The sequence below is a fragment of the Eubalaena glacialis genome, chromosome 3 (genome assembly GCF_028564815.1).
Source record: "Eubalaena glacialis isolate mEubGla1 chromosome 3, mEubGla1.1.hap2.+ XY, whole genome shotgun sequence".
Taxonomy (NCBI): domain Eukaryota; kingdom Metazoa; phylum Chordata; class Mammalia; order Artiodactyla; family Balaenidae; genus Eubalaena; species Eubalaena glacialis.
Genome location: NC_083718.1, coordinates 160,104,656 through 160,121,861, shown reverse-complemented (window position 1 = coordinate 160,121,861; position 17,206 = coordinate 160,104,656). Strand labels below are relative to the sequence as shown.

General features: G+C 53.7%; 1 protein-coding gene across 2 annotated transcripts in view; it reads right to left on the bottom strand.

Annotated features, from left to right (window-relative positions):
• The window catches only part of SLC2A1 (solute carrier family 2 member 1), a 28,671-nt gene extending 15,752 nt beyond the window's left edge, over nucleotides 1–12,919 (bottom strand). The window contains exons 1-2 of one of the 2 annotated variants that reach the window (XM_061184374.1): nucleotides 12,636–12,919; nucleotides 1,062–1,157 (exon numbers count right to left, since the gene is read on the bottom strand). In XM_061184374.1, the coding sequence (XP_061040357.1) occupies nucleotides 1,062–1,157; nucleotides 12,636–12,653 (114 nt within the window). In that variant the 5' untranslated portion in view covers nucleotides 12,654–12,919. The remainder of the gene's footprint in view (nucleotides 1–1,061; nucleotides 1,158–12,635) is intronic. The other variant, XM_061184373.1, reaches the window with a different exon arrangement.
• Between the last annotated feature and the right edge of the window lie 4,287 nt (nucleotides 12,920–17,206).

Below are 17,206 nucleotides of genomic sequence, written 5' to 3'. Positions count from 1 at the left end.
GGGAAGGTACAGGCTTTTAAAATGACCAGGTGGCTGGTCCGGAAGACAGCCTGAGGTTGTGTAAACAACAGAGTTTGGCTTCTGACTCCACCATCCCCTAGCTATGTGACCTTGAGCCCATTGGTCATTTCACCTGCCCTGGGCCTCGGTTTTCGGGTGCATAAAATGGAAATCACCGCCCGACCTTATGAATGTACACAACAGGCCTGGCGTGGAGGAGGGACTCGTTACAGTCTCCTTTCCTGCCCCCGTCCTCTTCTCTCCTCCCCAGAGCTGTGGGCTGGCTACGCTGGAGGCACTCACCGGGACCCCTCCCAGTCCCGACACTCAGGTGAACACGTGAGGACAGATCTGGGTTGTGCTGTGGGGGGAAGGGAATAAGCGCACACTTGCACCCCTCCAGTTCCCTAGGGCAAGACACCGTTTTTGCTTTGCCTGGCCTGGGGCCTCCAGGGAGACAGGCAGTTTCAGCCTAGAATGGGCTCCCTTACAAGGGAGTGTGCTGCGTGTGGATGGGTGAGAGCACGGGCTCGGGGACCACCTGGCAGGGAGGGCGCCAAGGCAGACTGCTGTCGCATACCAGCTCCATCCCTGACTAGCTGGTCATGCTGGGCAGGTTCTGGCCATTCCCCGCACCTGCAGGGTAGGAGTGGGCACGGCTGCCTGCCTGCCTTAGGGCTCGGTGTGAGCAGCAGGTGAGAAAAGCACCACAGAAGCCCTCTGTAGCCCCAGAGGGCCGCACGAACGCAGCATCACTACACCGAACACGGCTTCAATTTTTACAAATGTCTGTGTCGGGTGGGAGGTTGGTCGAGATGACCTATAAAGATCCCATGGTTCTGTGGGCCCCAAGATTCCAAGGCCAAAGCTAAGAGTCTCTAACCCGTTTAGGGCCAGAATATTGGCTGGTAAGGCAGATGGTGAGTTGATGTAAATGACTGCAACATCCAAGAGGCAGGGTGAGCGTGTGTGTGTGTGTGTGTGTGTGTGTGTGTGATGGGGGCAGGGGTGCACAGCAGAGCCCTCTGGTCTCGAGAAGCCTAGGACGGCACAGCACTCACCTTCTGGGGGGCATTGATGACTCCAGTGTTGTAGCCAAACTGCAGGGAGCCGAGCACTGCCCCTCCCACAGCCAGCATGAGGCGGCCCGTCAGCTTCTGCAGAGAGAAAACCCCACACTGTTAGAGGCACGTCAGGCCCAGGTTACTAGAGGGCAGGGCCTGGGCTGGCAGGTTCCCTTGTTCAGATAGCTTGCCTGACTCCTGGCACCACACCAGCCCTTCTCTGAAGAAACCTGGCCACTTCCCGACCTCAGGTGCCCAAACCAGCCCTGCCAACTTCTAGACACTGGGCTGGCCAGACTCATTCCTGGGGAGAGAGGGTAATTAGGGTCTTCCCCCTCTCTGTAGCCAGGGCTTGGCATTCTCTGGGGTCTCATTCCCCTGTTGAAGCCATGCCTGGGGTTGAGGTGGCTCCAGACTCTCTGACTGGGAGGCCCAGGAACCAATGCAAGGGGGGCCAAATTATGTGGGAGGAGCGGCGTAGATGGGCGAAGTGCCCTGGATTTGGAGCCCAGGATGCTGGCTTCTAATTCCAGCCCACCTGCCTCCTTGCTCTGTGAATTCCAGCAGGTGAGTCCCCTTCCCCACTCCTCCCGGACCGTCTGTTTGCTTGTCTGCAAACCCTCGCCTCCATTCACAGGGCAGATACTGAGGCAGAGACAAGTTCCAGCTCACTCAAGGGTCTGCAGAGAGCCAGGCTGAAGCTCGGGGCAACCATCCCCAGACCACGAGCTTTCCAGGGTTGTCAGGACACAGATGACATACCAGCCAGGAATGTGCTTTGGAAAAGTACACGACACAAGGCGAGTAAGAGTGCTGGGTCAAGGTGTTTCCAATGGGCAAAGGGCTGGGGGAGAAAAAGGGCAGTGGGATTCTGTCTCCTGGAAGCCAAGGGCCGGAGGCAGCAGGAAGGGAGGAGGCCAGCAGGCAGGAGGGCCCGGGGAGAGCAAGGTGCCTTGCTAGGGAGAGGACTTTTGTTTTCTTTTAAAATGAAGAAGCCAAGATGTATGACAGTTAAGGCAGGCCCTTAACTGACCGAAAGAACGGGGCCTGGGGGGGAGGGATGCCAGAGAAATGACGGGCGGGCATTCACCAGGTGCACCACACCGGGCTGGGCACTGGAGGGGAGGGGTGGAGGCACAGATCCTGAGCTGCACCTACCTGTGGAGGGGAGAGCCTCAGCTTGGCGATGGCCTTGGTCTCCGCCCCCCGCCCCCCCCACCCACCCCCGGAACCCAGAAGCAGCCCTGACTTCAAGATCCTCACAGATAGCGCTGGGCTTAGCTGTTAATCAGACACATTCCTAGTATGGTCTTTTCATTCTCTAGAAGCCTCAGGCCAACGATTGCGAAAGCTAAGGTTCTCACGTCAGAGGCTAAGAGGAAGGTTTCAGCCAGCAGGAGTTCAGAGCCCATTCCTTGTCAAGGGAGAGCTGGATCCTCCCTTCCCACGGGCTCCTTCCTGGCCAAACTCTGGACATTCATCCTAGACGCTGCGGCTTTCCTCCCAGCGGGCTGCACTCCCTGTAAATCCTGTCTGTCACGGCCCACCCTGCCCAGCACCCCTCAGAGCCTCCCTCTCAACTCCTTAGGGAGCCTTCAGACCCAACGCTGTTGGTTCCGAGCGGGTGGTGAGCACCTGACAGACCTCCTCTGGTGGGCCCCGGCCAAGCCCAACTCCTCGGGTGACCACTGGGATTAAGTAAGAGGATGTCACAAGGACGGCACGACAGTGGCTGTTGAACCCCCATGTGGGGGCTTTCTGCCTGGTGAGTCACAGGCGTCACGGCTCAGGGTTGGCTTTGAGGTTGGCCATCGTCTGATACTAATGGTATACAAGGTATATATTTTTCTAGTACACACTTGAATAAATATAAAACTAGCAATGCAAACCTATGATTTGAAAAAATGTGGCATAACTATATAATGGAGTACTTAACAAAGAAAGCTCTTTAGGTACTGATTTGGCATACTCCCCAAGTTATATTAAGTAAAAAGCAAAGCTTCAGAACAGTGTGTTGTATGCTACCTTTTGTGTGGGGGAAAAAAAAAAAAGGCTAGGATGGGGGAGAATATACACATCTACTTCCTTAAAAGAATGCACAAGAAAGGTTAACAGTGTACCTTGGGGATCTGGGTGGCAGAGGCAGGGTAGAAGGGAGAATTTTCATTTTATATCCCTTTGTACATTTTTGAATTTTGAACCACATGAATGTATCACCTATTCAAAATATTTTTTACAAGCTCTGTGGTTTCATATTATTTAGAACACAGCAATTTAAATAAAAATAGAAGTGAAAAATGATACAGATGATATGCGGATCTGGTAAAAATCGTGCCCTTGCATGAATGCCCTCGCAGAAGGGGCTCTGCTGGGGGGCAGTACTATTACTACAGCCCTGTCTCCAGTCTGGCTCTGGTGTGCCAGGGGCCTCTGGGCCTCTGAAGTCAGTCTTGGGGCCCTGCTGAGCAGCTGTGCCTCTGAGAGCGGGGGCTGCTGGGAGCCAAGGACAAAGCCCTCTGCTGGACTTTGCCACTTGGCAGGTCAAGGTCAAACTCTGCTTTAGAAAACCTGCCTACCCACCCGCTGGGTTATATCCACATCCACCCAGGCAGGCTGCTGCATCAGGACCTACTAAAAGGCTCAGTGACTCGTGCCCCGGGCCCCGGTCCTGACATCAAGGAAGAGGCATCAGGTCCATTGGGAAGGGGAGGCTAGTGTGGTCTGAGCTTCAACCGGGGCACTGCGGGAGCCCTGCAGGGACAGACTTGTAATTTTGCCTGGGAGAGTCAATCAAAGGTGGGTTCCTGGGAGGTGATACTGGAGTTGGGCCGTGAAGGACATGCAGGGAGTCTGCCAAGTGGAGAAGCGGTGGCAAGACTGCATTCCAGGTAGACAGAATAGTACGTGCAGGGGGAAGAAGGGGGGGCCCTGCAAGGCCGGATCTAACGGGGTGCTCAGTGTGGCTGGATGCTAGATCCAGGGGAGGAGCATGGCCCCCGCTCCTGGGTAGGCAAGCGGCACCCACCACCTCTCGCCCCCACCGCCCCCACCGCACCCAGCATGCTCACGACAGGACTTGGAATCAGGAGGCCCAGGCTGAAAGGCATCGAGCTGCTTCCCTCACCTTGGAGTTGGGATATGTGGTAGCCCTGACTCTGGGTCTCAGTTTCTTCACATAAGAAATGGGGATAAGAGTGCCTTCCCTTAAGGCTTGCTGTCAAGCTCTGCGTCATGGAGCCGGCAGGGTTCACTCGAGAGGTGTTCGCTGAATCAAGGAGGGATGGGAAGTCCCCATGGCACCATCTCCCCCCACCAGTCCCGTGGCTGGAACTGAAAGGCGGTGATGAAGTCCATTCATTCAACATGTATATATTTAGGTGCCAAGCTGATGGACTAGTTGGTGATGCCTTAAAGAAGGGGTACAAGCCCCACAGCTCACGGCTTTCTTGTGGAAGCCTTTTATAGGGGTGGAGGAGCAAGGGAGAGTCCAGAATCTGGGACCACGGCCGCCCATCACCACCCCTGGGGATGGGGCTAGCTCCTAGAACACCCCGTGCTGTTCCAGGCCTTTGCCCTTGCTGTGTGCTCTACAGTCTCCAGCTTCTGCTCCAAGCAGTTGGGAATACCCATCTGCTGTCTACCCACCACACTGGGAACTCCTTAAGAATGGCACCTAGGGTGCCCAGAGTAGGGTGCAGCGCTGAATATTTGTACAAAGCAAACGTGTCACTTCTGAAATTAGCTTTTTGGGCAGAACTGGCTCTGCGTGTATCTGTTCTCTGAGAACAGTGTCCATCCTAACAGATTCAAACTCGGCCATGTAGCAAAGCCACGAGGAGTACTGGAACATCAGCTCTGAGAGCTGGAGACAGCCTAAAAGTCACTCTCCAGGCCCCCACCCCAACCCACAGGGCTGTGGAGGAAAGACCTCTGACCCGAGTTCAAATCCTGATTCTCCTAGGGGTGCCCCAGGCCTCACAATTCAGCAAGTGCTTGGGCTCAGGGTCCTGCACGAGGAGGCTCTCACGCCCTCACCCCTCACCACCCCATCCCAACTCTGGGGGTCCTGAGGCCCACTTAGAGCTCTCCTTCTCCCAGGAAGCCACTGATGAAGTGTTGGCTTCAGAACCTCTCCTCCCACACACGGGGATGCCGGGTGGCCTAGTCAGGTCATGTAACTTGCCAAGCACCGTGCGTGGCCTTTCGACCTGCGTCCGTGGGCCGGGCCTTTCCCTGGCACGCACTCCGGCTCCGGGCTCTCCCAGTCAGTACTGGCGGAGGGAGGGCATGTGGCCACGCCACTCAGAGGTAGGTCACTCCCAATGGGAGGGTCCGGGAGGAGGGTCCTGGAGCCGGGATGAGCCAGATGTCACTCACATCCTTTCCTCCTCCCACAGCTCCTGAGTAGCCCTGGATGCACTGGAGCATGGGACAAGGACCTTGTAACTGCGTGGTCCCCAGTTCTAAGCAGGGTGGAGCAGGGGTTTATGGGATCCGTGACAGCTCCCTTTTTATTTATTTATTTATTTTTTACTTTAATTTTCTAAGATTTCATTTGAACAAAATGCTGGGAGATGAAGAAAGAAGCCCAAGAAACTGCAGAATTGCTGTAATACCCTCATGCGATTGATGGGGAGCCTAAGGTCAGAGGGTAGGGGCCCAGGATACTTGGCAAACAAAAGCCAATTCTGGGACTTGAGTTCTTTGGATTCCTGGACAAGGCATTTTACCCTCTGAACTCTTCCAGCCTGTCAGGTCTTTTCAAGAAGAAGAGTAATAACCATGTGAAGCCTGACCTTCAGGTGACCTCAGGCATTTACTCCTCTCAGCCATCTTCTTCAAGTCCTCCAGTGATGTCAGGACTTCTGCATGGCTGAGCCTCCCCTGCACCCCGCAGTGGCCCTGGAGGCAGAAGGTGCTCATCAGTCTTTAAAAGCAGAGAGGAGAGGGAGCTGCCGCTTTTATCAGCACCAGCAGCACTGAGCAGGCCCTAGGCAACGTGCCAGGGGCTGCATCCACATCCTGATTTAACCACCATCACCAGGCTCTGGGGGAGAGATGGCTCCCACTTCACGGATGAGAAAATGGGAGACTCAGCGAGGAAAAGGCGGATGATCAGGAGGCCTTCAGCTGCTGGAAGCTTCAAACTGAGGGGTCTCTGCTGCCAAACCCTTCCTGCTCACGTCCTCCCCCTGCTTCCGGGTACTGGTCCCCAAAGGAAGCAAGGTTTCTATCTGCTCCTTCCTTCCTATGTAGGTCAAATTCCATTCCAGCAACTCGCTGGGCCTTGCCCGGTTTGAGCCAGGACAGCCCAGGCCCAAGCTCAGAAACCTCTCGGTCGCTTGGGTAGATTTTGCTCTAAGCCCAGGTTGGTCAACTATGGTCCGTGGCCAAATCCAGCCTGCCAGCTAAGAATGGGTTTTACATTTTTAAGTGGCTGGGAAAAAAAAAAAAGGAAGACTAATATATTGTGATACATGAAAATTGTATTAAATTCAAATTTCAGGGGAGTTCCCTGGCAGTCCAGTGGTTAGGACTCAGTGCTTTCACTGCCGTGGGCTTGAGGTTCAATCCCTGGTTGGGGAACTAAGACCCCACAAGCTGTGTGGCTCGGCCAAAAAAAAAAAAAAAAAAATTCAAATTTCAGTTACCATTAATAACATTTGATTGGAACACAGCCATACTTGTTTGTGAAGACTATATTGTTTATGGCTGCCTTTGTGCTACAACAGCAGACCATATGGCCCACAGAGCCGATGATATTTACTTACAATTTAGCCCATTACAGAAAAAATTTGCCCATCTCTGCACTCCCAGGTGCTCTGAATTGCCAAGTGCAAACCCAACACACGAGCTGCACAGGACTTTTCAAAGCCTTCCAGGCAAAACCAAATCATCTTCCAAAAGGTGTTAAATGCAAACAAATGACACCCGGGCATCTGGAGAAGCTGACACCCCAAAGAGGTACCCATTCAGTGGAGAGGTGGGCACCAATTTGACTATGATAAGAGTAATTTGATAAGACCATGGGAATATGTAAAGGTCCCCAACACTCTCAGCAGACAAGTTTAAGTACCCCACTTGTGTGACCTTGAAAAATCCTCTTCCCCTAAAACCTCCTGTTCTCCATAAGAGAGGTTTCCTAAGAATAAGAAATTATATTACTAAGGAAAGACAATACCTGAGTGCATGTTCCCAACACTATTCTAGTCAATGGGGATTCAGCAATAAACTCAACCGAATCCCTGCTTCATGGAACTTGATATTTTAGTTGGGGGCTGGCAGCGGGGGGTAGGGTGGAAGGGTAGAAAATAAATACCTAAAATACATCAGGTGGTGAGTGGTATGAAGAAAGAAAGTGATGAGGACAATCACTTAATTCTTAATCACGGTGGGACATCTTGTAATGGAATATATGCAGCTATTGGAAAGAATGCAACACATCTGTATGTACTTGATATGAAAAGAGTGCCAGGTAAAAAAGCAAAGTACTAAACAACGTATAGAATGTACATTTTGTGTAAGGAAGGAGGAGATAATGAACTTGTATAATGGCACTTCCTTATATGTGCAGAGAGAAACACTGCAAGTATTGGTAGGTGACCAGGATGGGCTGCACTGGGCTGCACAGAACTATGTAGAAAGTGTGATCCAATTACACTAAATTCCATTTACAAGCACACATATACACATGCACAAAAAGAGGTCTGTGAGGGTAAACATCAAACCATTGCAACTGGGAGAAGATGTTTACTCTCTTACTTTGCATGCTTCTCTATAGTTGGCTCCATTACAGTACTTCTGTAATTAAAAAAAAAAAAACCCTGCAACCTGACCTAGAGAGGTAGGTATTATCCCTGTTACGGTTGAGGAAATTAGCTCCAACAGGAGCTGTGGCTGGTCTGAGGTCAAATGGTAGAGCTGTTTCTGGTGGAGCCCTTTCCTCCTCACTCCCCAGTGCCAAAATAGTGGGGGTGAACTCTGGGCTAGGCGCTCTGGGCAGATGACCTGTCCAGCAGAGGCCTCAGTAGCCAAAGGCTCGATAAGCTGGGGTCTGGTGACAGCTCTCTCCCCTTCCAGGGTACCAAGGCCCTGGGGAGGCTAAAGCCAGCAAGGTGGTGGTGCTGAAGTCTTAGAAAGGGTGAACACTGCCCTCATTCTGCACGAGTTCAAGGTCTGGGAGCCCTGCTCCCCGTTACTGCAAAACCCCAATGTTTATGCATTAGCTATTGAGCTACTCCCTCCCTGGCCTGGAGGCTGGATGGCAGAGCCTTAGGCTCCACTCCATGCCTCCCACAGAGGAGGCCGGTAACAACTGGAGGTTTGTTTTGGTGACCAGGCCTAGACACAGCCTCTCTGAGCCCATAGTTCCAACCAGGAGCCTTCTCAACCTCTACCATTCTGGGACGCAGGTTACCAAACTGAGTGGCTTTGTCATCTCTCTGCCCAGGAGTGAGGTGGGGGAGGGGTGAGGTTGCAGGTCCCAAGCCAATGCTGCACACTTCCCCTTTGTCCCAGGCCTCCCCAGCTCTGCCAGCTAGGGTGGGAGGGGGAGAGAACTGGATGCCTGTACCCTTGGAGCTGGAGCAGAGCTCTAGGCCCTGACATCCTGTGACCAGGAGACACTGGGTAAAGCTGAGCTCCTTGAAGTCACAAGCTGATTACAGCGGGATTGGGGGTTGACCCAGCTCCAGGCCAGGTAGGGTTGGTCCCGGAATGGCTCAGCATGGGACAGGGATCATCATGGAGATGTTTACGATGTCCGTACACCCAAACTGGACGTGCAAAGGGTCCTTCCACTGAAAATAGCTGCCACCTTGCTTGAGGGCACTGGGCAGTCTCGCCACAACCACCATGCGGAGTGAACCTCCATTTTACAGGGAAGAAAACCGAGGCTCTGAGAAAGGCCACTTCCCCAAGGTCATAGTTTTATGAAGATGTGTTTTGTTTCCATTCACAGAAGGCTTTCAGTTGTCAAATTATATCTAATCCAACTATTAGACTGCACCCAGAAAGAGGTTGGAAAGTCTGGGAGTCTGGGAACTCCTGCTCATTTGGGGTGAGTGGAAGGTGGCACATAGGACAGGGGTGTGCAGAAAAAAACATGTTTTTAAAAAAAAATACTGAAGAACATCTCAAATTTTTTGTGACAGCCTTATCTTGGCTAAGCCTTTTTCCTTCTCTGGCCTCAGTTTCCTATTTGTCAAACAGAGGGCTGGGCCATGCACTGGAAGGTCTCTTCCTGCTGGGGACTTTCCTTTATCCTCTTATGCCATCCTAGAAAGGCTGGCAGGTGTTTTGTGGTGGGAGGCTAGTATGTGACCTTGGAAAAGTCATTTTCCATTGGACTGTGACGTCATCATGACTTGTTATCACCCTCACAGGGGAGGCAGGGCAGCCACATCGGTTGACCCATCTCTGGGCCTGGCACTCTCACCCATGGGCTACTCTGCAAACCAGCTTCCTGACAAAACCCCTACTGGAGAACTAGCCAGCGGGAACTTTAATGATTTACCTGACCAAGCGATACAGCCCGGGCATCCTGGGACTCCCCAAAAGCTCATGTTGCCCGAATGCCAGACTTCTGGACAGAGGCTGCAACCCAGGTAGCAGGTCACCTGGGGCCCAGGTAGGTGCAATGCATCCTGGGAATCCAGAGAAACAAGGGATATCTATGGAGCATCCATGGGGACAGACAGACACATTTATTTCTGAATTCTTACAGACACTCTAATGACGAAAATGACATCATTCTGCAGACGTGGCAACTGAGCTAAGCTGGAATTCAAAACCACAAATGCAGGACTTCAAAAGCCTATGCTCTTCCGTACCACTGAGGGGCTGAGGAACCCCACGGATTTCTCATTTCTCCTTTGTCTGGAGGGCGGAGCGGCAGAGTCCTGGGGCACCACTGGGGCGCCAGGAGGGACTAGTTGGGAGTTCTTCACAAAGGGCTGGGTGAGATATCTGGGGGCAGGGCTCACCCTCATCTGCTGCCCAGGACGGAGCATGAGCAAAGCGCTGGCTGGGACAGGAGGGTCTTCAACCTGTCTCCTCCCTACTTCCTACTCAGTTAAACTCAGCACAGTGAGCCGCAGAGGAGCACGACAGAACGCAGGAAAGTCAGCTGAGTCAACTGAGAAGATGAGGAGGAACATAGCCGAAGGAACTTCAGAACTAGACACACCTGGTTTTAAGACCTTGGGCAAGTGATATAAACTTCTCCAGGCCTCAGTTTAACCTCTTGCACAAAAGGGCTGGGCTTGCTGATCGAATCAGCAGCTCCAAAGGGAGGGGCTTTTTTCTAGAATGTATACAGGATGATCCATAGAAAGTTTAGCAAAAAAATAAAATAAAATAAAAAACAAAAATTTTTTACTATAACTGTTATCTGTATTTGTCTTTTGAAATTTCTACTTTATGTAGGCATATAATCTATTATTATAACAGTGCACATACATGAATTTATAAATACAGATAAACCACTGGGAAGGAGGTGCTCCAAAATTATTTATTGATGGAGCCGGCAATCAAAAGTTTGGAGGGTACTGCATGAAAAACACCTACCTGCTACAGAACTGGCTGGCACATGGGCACCCTGGAAGTTAGGCAAACTCTCTCCCCTCAGCTCAAAATTCAAGAAAGTCTGTGGTGAAAAGGGATAGTGTAGACTGAAAGCCCTTTGATTGGCCTGGGTTCAAATCCAGTTCAGCCACTTACTAGCTGTGTGACTTCAGGTAAGTTACTTCCCTTCTCCGAGCTCTAGGCCCCTGAACCAGCAGAGCTATATATGGAGGGTCAGTGACACTGAAAAGCATTTGAGCCCAGAGCCTAGTGAACTACAAGTGACTGTTGACTTTCTCCTCCACTTTTCTGTCTCCTCTCAGAATATTCACTTATCCACTCAACAGATGAACACCCAGGTCCTGCATCACATGCTGAACAGACATTTCTTACCCTTGAAGGAGTGAAAAAAGTTTTCCCTCTCTTACAGTGAAACTGAGGCCCAGAGAGGTTAAGTGACCTGCCAGAGCCCTGAGGTAACACAGCAAATATTTAAGCTTTGCAGTGGCAACGTTCTTACCACTAGCTAAAATAGCTTCTCATTTTATTTTTATTTTCTTATATCCCAGCATAATGGCTCACCTATGACTGTCAGGAAATGTGTTCTGGGCTCAGGGTCTCCCTTCAGGCCAGGGCGGGGTGGTGAAGCAAGTTGTTTGGATTCATCAGGCATAAAGGAGTCTTTTCCCGCTGAGGGTACAGCCTGGCGTCACTGTCACGCACCTCTCCGCCCAGCCAAGACCTTGCTCAGTTCCACCGGACACCTCCACAGCCCATAGAAAGGGCAGTGCAGAGTTCAGTGCTAACCCCCCATGCCAGGTGGAAAAACGGACATCCTCGTGCCTTCCCTGCCGAATTTCAAAGAAAAAAGTCACTTGAAAATATTCTATAGAAAGGGGAGGAAGGGAGGGAGGAAAGAAACAATACCCTACAACACACAAGGTGGGGCCCAATAAATATTTGTTGGAAAGGAACCGTTCTGGGAAACTCACAAAGATCCCCTGTAGGACAAGCCCGTTTACAGATGAAAAAAAGAGATCGTATCTAGGCAGTTGTTTGCTCCCGGGGGAAGGAAGAGTCCTCATCTATTCAGTCCCGCGTCCCTCAGCTCCCTGGCCCGCGCTACTCCCACTCCACTCCAGCCAGGGGCCCCTTCCCGACCCTCCGCCCCCCCGGGATCGCGGCGGCGGCCCCTGGGGTCCTCTCTCCGTCAGGCCCTCACCAGCTCCGCCCGAGCAGGGAAACGTGCCACCTCAGAGCACATCTCCCCGGGTCTTGGCAAAAGCTCTGGGGCCTGCATTACGCGGAAAGAAGGGCCTCGGAAGTCAGGCTTTTCGCCTCAACCCTGTAGCCAGGCACCCTGGGGTTGGAGCCCGGGCCTTAAGAGAGTGCCCTCCGCCTTGGAACCCCGGAGGACCGGCGCGGGGACTGCGCGAGGCCGCGGAAAACGCCCAACACCAGGCCGCGCGCCCACTGTGGCGCCCAGGAAAAGGGAGCATCTGTTCCGAGCCGGCCGAGCGGGGGCGGGTCCCTCCTCCTCAGAGCGCCCTGGCCGGGGCCCGGCCGGGGGCTCGGCCGGCTCAGCCAATGGGCGCCGCGCTCGGGCCCCCTCCCCCGCCCCGGGAGAAGTCGGAGCTGGGCCGCTGCGGAGGAGATCGTGAGCGACGTGCCGCGCCCGGGCCCTGGGTCCCCCGACCCTGCGGGGCCGCGTGGACGGCGCGGCGCCCCCGGAAGGAAGCCAGCTACTCAGTGCGGGCGCCAACAACGCACGCGGCGCCCACGCGCCGGCCAGATCCCGACCCCATCCCCGCCCGCGTCCCCGGCAGCGGCAGGGCGCTGCGCTCCAGGCCCGCGCCAAGCATGGCTCTGAGAGGCGCGCCGCCGGCTCCGGGCGCACAGAGCGTCCGGGCCGCCGGGGAGGCCCGGGGAGGCCTAGGCCGGCGGAGGGGTGACCGGGGGTCCGCGCCTTTGTTCCAGGCGGGGAGGGCCCGCGGGCGCGCGACTCACCTTGCTGCTGGGCTCCATGGTCGCGCTGCGCCGGAGGCTCTGGCAGCGCCGGGTGCGCGGGCGGCGACGGGCGGGCGGGCTGCACTCTGCGGATCAGGCTCCGGCTCCGGTCCCGAGACTCCGACTCCGACTCTGACTCCGACTCTGGTCGCTTGGCCTCCCGCTCCCTAGCGAGCTAGCTCCTGGGACCTGCGGCCCACGATCTGAACGCTCGCTGGGGTTACCTCTGAGCGCTGGGACGTTCGCGTTTATAGGACCCCAGCCATTGGCTGGCGCGGCTGGGGTGCGCGGGGGAGGAGGGGTGGGCAGAGCCTTGGGGGCGGGGACTGGGGCACGTCCGGGGCGGGGCTCCGCGGGGAGGGGGCCAGGGCCGGGGTAGGAGGGCGGGAGGGCGGGCAGGAGGGCGTCCCGCGGGGACCTGTCTGTGGCTGAGCGTCTCCCCTGCTCTCTGGGTCCCGGGAGTTCCCTCGCTGTGTGACCCTCAGCAAGTGTGCGCACCTCTCTGAGCCTCGGCGGCCTGTAGCAAAATGGAGGAGCTCGTACCGGCTGTGAGACAAAATAGGAGCGGCATAGGGTAGCGCTTAAGAGCAAGGACTGGAGTCCTCACTCCGCCACCGGATAACTTCGGGAAACTAGCTGTAATGATAGAACCACCTCATAGGTTTGTTATGAAGATTAAGTGAGTTAATATTTGTAAAGTGTTTAGAACAGCTTCTGTTACGTGGTAAGTGGTATTTAAGTATTTGTTAGACTACGGGAGGTCTCGCTCCGCGATTTTCTCCCTTCCCCTCTCCATCCCCACATTCCTGTTTGTAAGCCAAGCCTTGCTTTAGCACAGGCTGGGCCCTCTGCCTGGAAATCTATGCCCACCTCTTCTTTGCACTTTAATATCACCCCTTTTGTGAAGCCTTTCTCCACTCCTGACAGTACATGTGACTCTATGGTGACAGGTACGTGTGAAAAATATGAATGGTAGGAACATAGGAGAACTTGGGTTTGAACCAGCTCCACTGTAGACCACCCCTCAAGTGATCCTAGGCAAGGTGCTGGCCTATGAGGCTCAGCTTTCTTCTGGGTTAAACGGAATGAACATGACCACCAACTTCATGTGCTATCATGAGAGATACAATGTCCAGATAAGCTCATGAAATACTTAGCACATGCTTACTCGCGGTAAGTCCCCCTTTAGTGGTAGTCGTATTATTTCATCTTATTTCATCTGATTTCACCTCTTTTCTTCTTCTAGACCCCTTTAGTGGTAGTGGTATTATTTTACCTTATTTCATCTGATTTCACCTCTTTTCTTCTTCTAGACCCCTTTAGTGGTAGTGGTATTATTTTACCTTATTTCATCTGATTTCACCTCGTTTCTTCTTCGAGACCCGTGTCTTACTTGAGACACAGTGAAAGGAAAGACCCCCCCCCAGTCCAAAGGTCTGGACAAAATCCTGAGGTTGGTTTGAGGGTCCCTTTCCGTATGGAGGGGCCCAGGGAGGGGCTACTTTCTGTTGGGAAGGAGGAGCCTGAGCTGACCCCATGACCCCTGGAGTCCTCTGTCTGGGCTGTGGGTCCAGTGCTGGCCTTGGGAGGGGGCACCCTGGCTGACCAAGAAGCCCTGGAAGGGAAGGCCTGCCCCTTCTGGGCACACCCCTGCCCATGGCTCCTATTTCTGTGGTCTCCCAGCTGCTCAGCCTGGAAAGCTTAGGGCCACCTCTCTCCTCATCTGGTGCCAAGGGCCCCTAAGTCCTGTTGATTTCACCTTCTGTACCACCTCATCCTCCTTCCCTTCCTTCTGTCTGCAGGGCTTCCAGCGCCTCTGGCCTCGTGTCCTCTAGTGCTGACCCTCACTCTCCTGTTCGTATGTCCCACGTTGCCATAGAGGCAGCAAGGTCCAGCCTGGCTAGCAAGGCCCTCAGGGCAGCAGTTTACAGGCTCAGCCTCACCCCTCACACCAGCACTTTCCACATCTGTACCTTTGCTCAGATTGTTTCTTCTGCCTGACTCCCTCCACCTCCACCTCACCAAGCCAAAATGCTTCTGATGGCACAAAGCACCCCGAGAATGGGGCCCCTTCCGGGAAGTGTCCCTGAGTCCTCCAAGAGCTTGTTCTCTCCTTTACCCTTTGATGCTTCTTAGTGTGCTGCAGTCCTTTCTGTCTCCCTCCAGACTGAGCATCTTGAGGATGGCTTCTGTAGCTGAGACACAGGGGTGAAGGAGTGAAGGAAGAAGGCAGGAATGAATGAACACATGAGCAGCTAGTCTGCCTGTTTCCTGCCAAGACCAGTGTTCCCTTAAGTACCTTTTGGGTTTTGCCACGTCCCTGCTCAAAGTCTGTCCATCGCTCCCTGTTTCCGAGCACATCCAGTCTACTGCGTATGCCTCCTCCCAGCTGTGGGTACACCCCACCCAGCTCATGGGACACACTTACCATCAGGCTCCCTTTCCTTCTCCAGGCCAGCCCTGTGCTGGCCACTTCCCCAGGGACAGAGGCAGGCAAGCCTATTGCTAGCCTTATGGAGTCCCCAAACTGGAGAGGATGAAGCGGCGAGATGCACAGCAACAGTACCAAGTGGGTTGTGCATGGTTAAGAATGTGTATGGGAGAGAACTTGTACTACAAAGGAAGGAGAGAGAGTGGAGAGAGCTTCAGGAAAGGGAGAGGGCAGGCTGAGCAGGGTTTAGAAGGCTGAATATGAGTTCACCAGGTGGGTCAGAGGGAAGGCCATCCTTGGGAAGGGGAAGAACATGTGCAAAGACAGTAGACGGGCAGAGAGTGACTGCTGAAGGGGAGAAAGAATCTCTAGACCACACTCAGAGACTGATGGTGGAGCCCTGGATTTGGACTCCTGAGTCCCAGCTCTGCTCTTTACTTGTCAAACATCACCAAGCAAATCCTTTCTCTTTTCTGAGCCTCAAGACTCACATCTGTAAAATGGGTGTAACAATCCCCTCCTGACTTGGCCAGAGGAAAAACGGATTGTGTATAAAAGTTTATCCAAATAAACAGTACTAATTCATGATGTCAGAAATTCAATCAAACCCCCTTCCTATGGTCAGGGTGGGACTTGAAGACAGAGCAGAGTGGCTAGAAAAACAGCTTTACCTTCACCCTACCCCATCATACCTGCCCCAATAGACTCCCACTATCTGCTTGAAATTGCATTTCTAGATGTTCTTTGTGTAAAAGCTTTATGATCCCTAGAAGGTACAGTATAGAGGTAAATTCATCAGAAGTTATTGACATTGATCAGATATTAGATTCACAGGTGGGCTAGTTTAGTTTTTGGATGGCTGAATCCTGGGCAACCGGATTTAACTGCAACCAGAGAGGGAACACCAGAGAAAGCCTAAGGAAGTGAGCCTGGAAGTTTGGGATGCCTGGGAAGAGAGAGCAAATGCCCAGAGCGGGCTCATGGAGGTGCAGCTTAAGCCAGAGAGCCAGGCTAAGTAGCCCCTGCGGTGGGAGTGCAGGGGATTGGGAGCAAGAAGAGATGAAGTTAGGGGGAATTTGAAGGGAGAAGAAGCTGAGGAGTGGTCAAATGCCAGGTATAGGAGTTAGGGCTTTATTCAGTGGGCAGTGGGGAGCCATGGAGGGTTTTTGAGCAGGGAAGGACCTGAGGAAGTCTCAGCCTCCTCTCAAGCCTTCCCTACCCTGAGGCTTTAAAGGGGAGTGTGAGGAGACTGGGGTGGAGCCCTCGGGCTTCGCTTGGAAGGACCAAGTGCCCACCTCGCCAAGCTGCTCTCACACTGGCAGCTTTGTTCCCTGGAGGCTGCCTTTAGCCCAGGAAGGAACTCGGACTTTTGGATTCCAAGCAGTTCTAGCCCTAGCCAGTCGGAGGAAAGGAGCTCCCTGGGACTGGCGGGGCGGTGCCAGGTGGCCAGGCGGATGCCGGCGGCCTGGTGCGTGCCTGCACGCACGCTCGCACGCTCCGGGTCCCCAGCCGCGCTGGGCTCGCTGTGCGCGCTGGGGGCGGGGTGGGGTGGTAGCAGCAGCTCCCGAGTCTGGAGTGAGTAAGGGCTGCCCGGGGAAAGGCGCTTTTTTTTTTTTTTTTTTTTTTTTTTTTTGTCCTTAAAGGCAAGCGTCTCTGGCAGCCAGGAGAAAAGGCTTTGCTGAGTCAGCTGCCGCTGATGAAAGTGGGGCTGGCAGGGACTGGGACGGGAGAGCCCCTGATCCGCAGGATATTCTGCAACGCTCACAGGCTGCAGGTACACACTGTGTTGGACTCCTGGAAGTCCTGATGGGCCAGGGAGGACAGTTTTGTATGTTTAATATTTTCATTCTGATTTGCGCACCAGATCACACCACCTGCTCTCAGAGAACTTTTCAGCTTCCCTCCTTTATCCTTTCACAAGCCCCTCCCGGCCCTCTGCACACGCTCTCATCAGGGCCACCACCTGCTCGCCCGATGCTGGGGGATATTGAGGGAACACTTCCTTCCCCCCATTCTCTCCCGCACCAGGCTTGTCTGTCCAGCTGCCTCCAGGACAGCCCTCTGAATGCCCCACAGGTACCTGGCCTTCACCATGTTTAAGTCTAAACTCATTATCCTCTCCCATCCCTCCTGGTCCCCA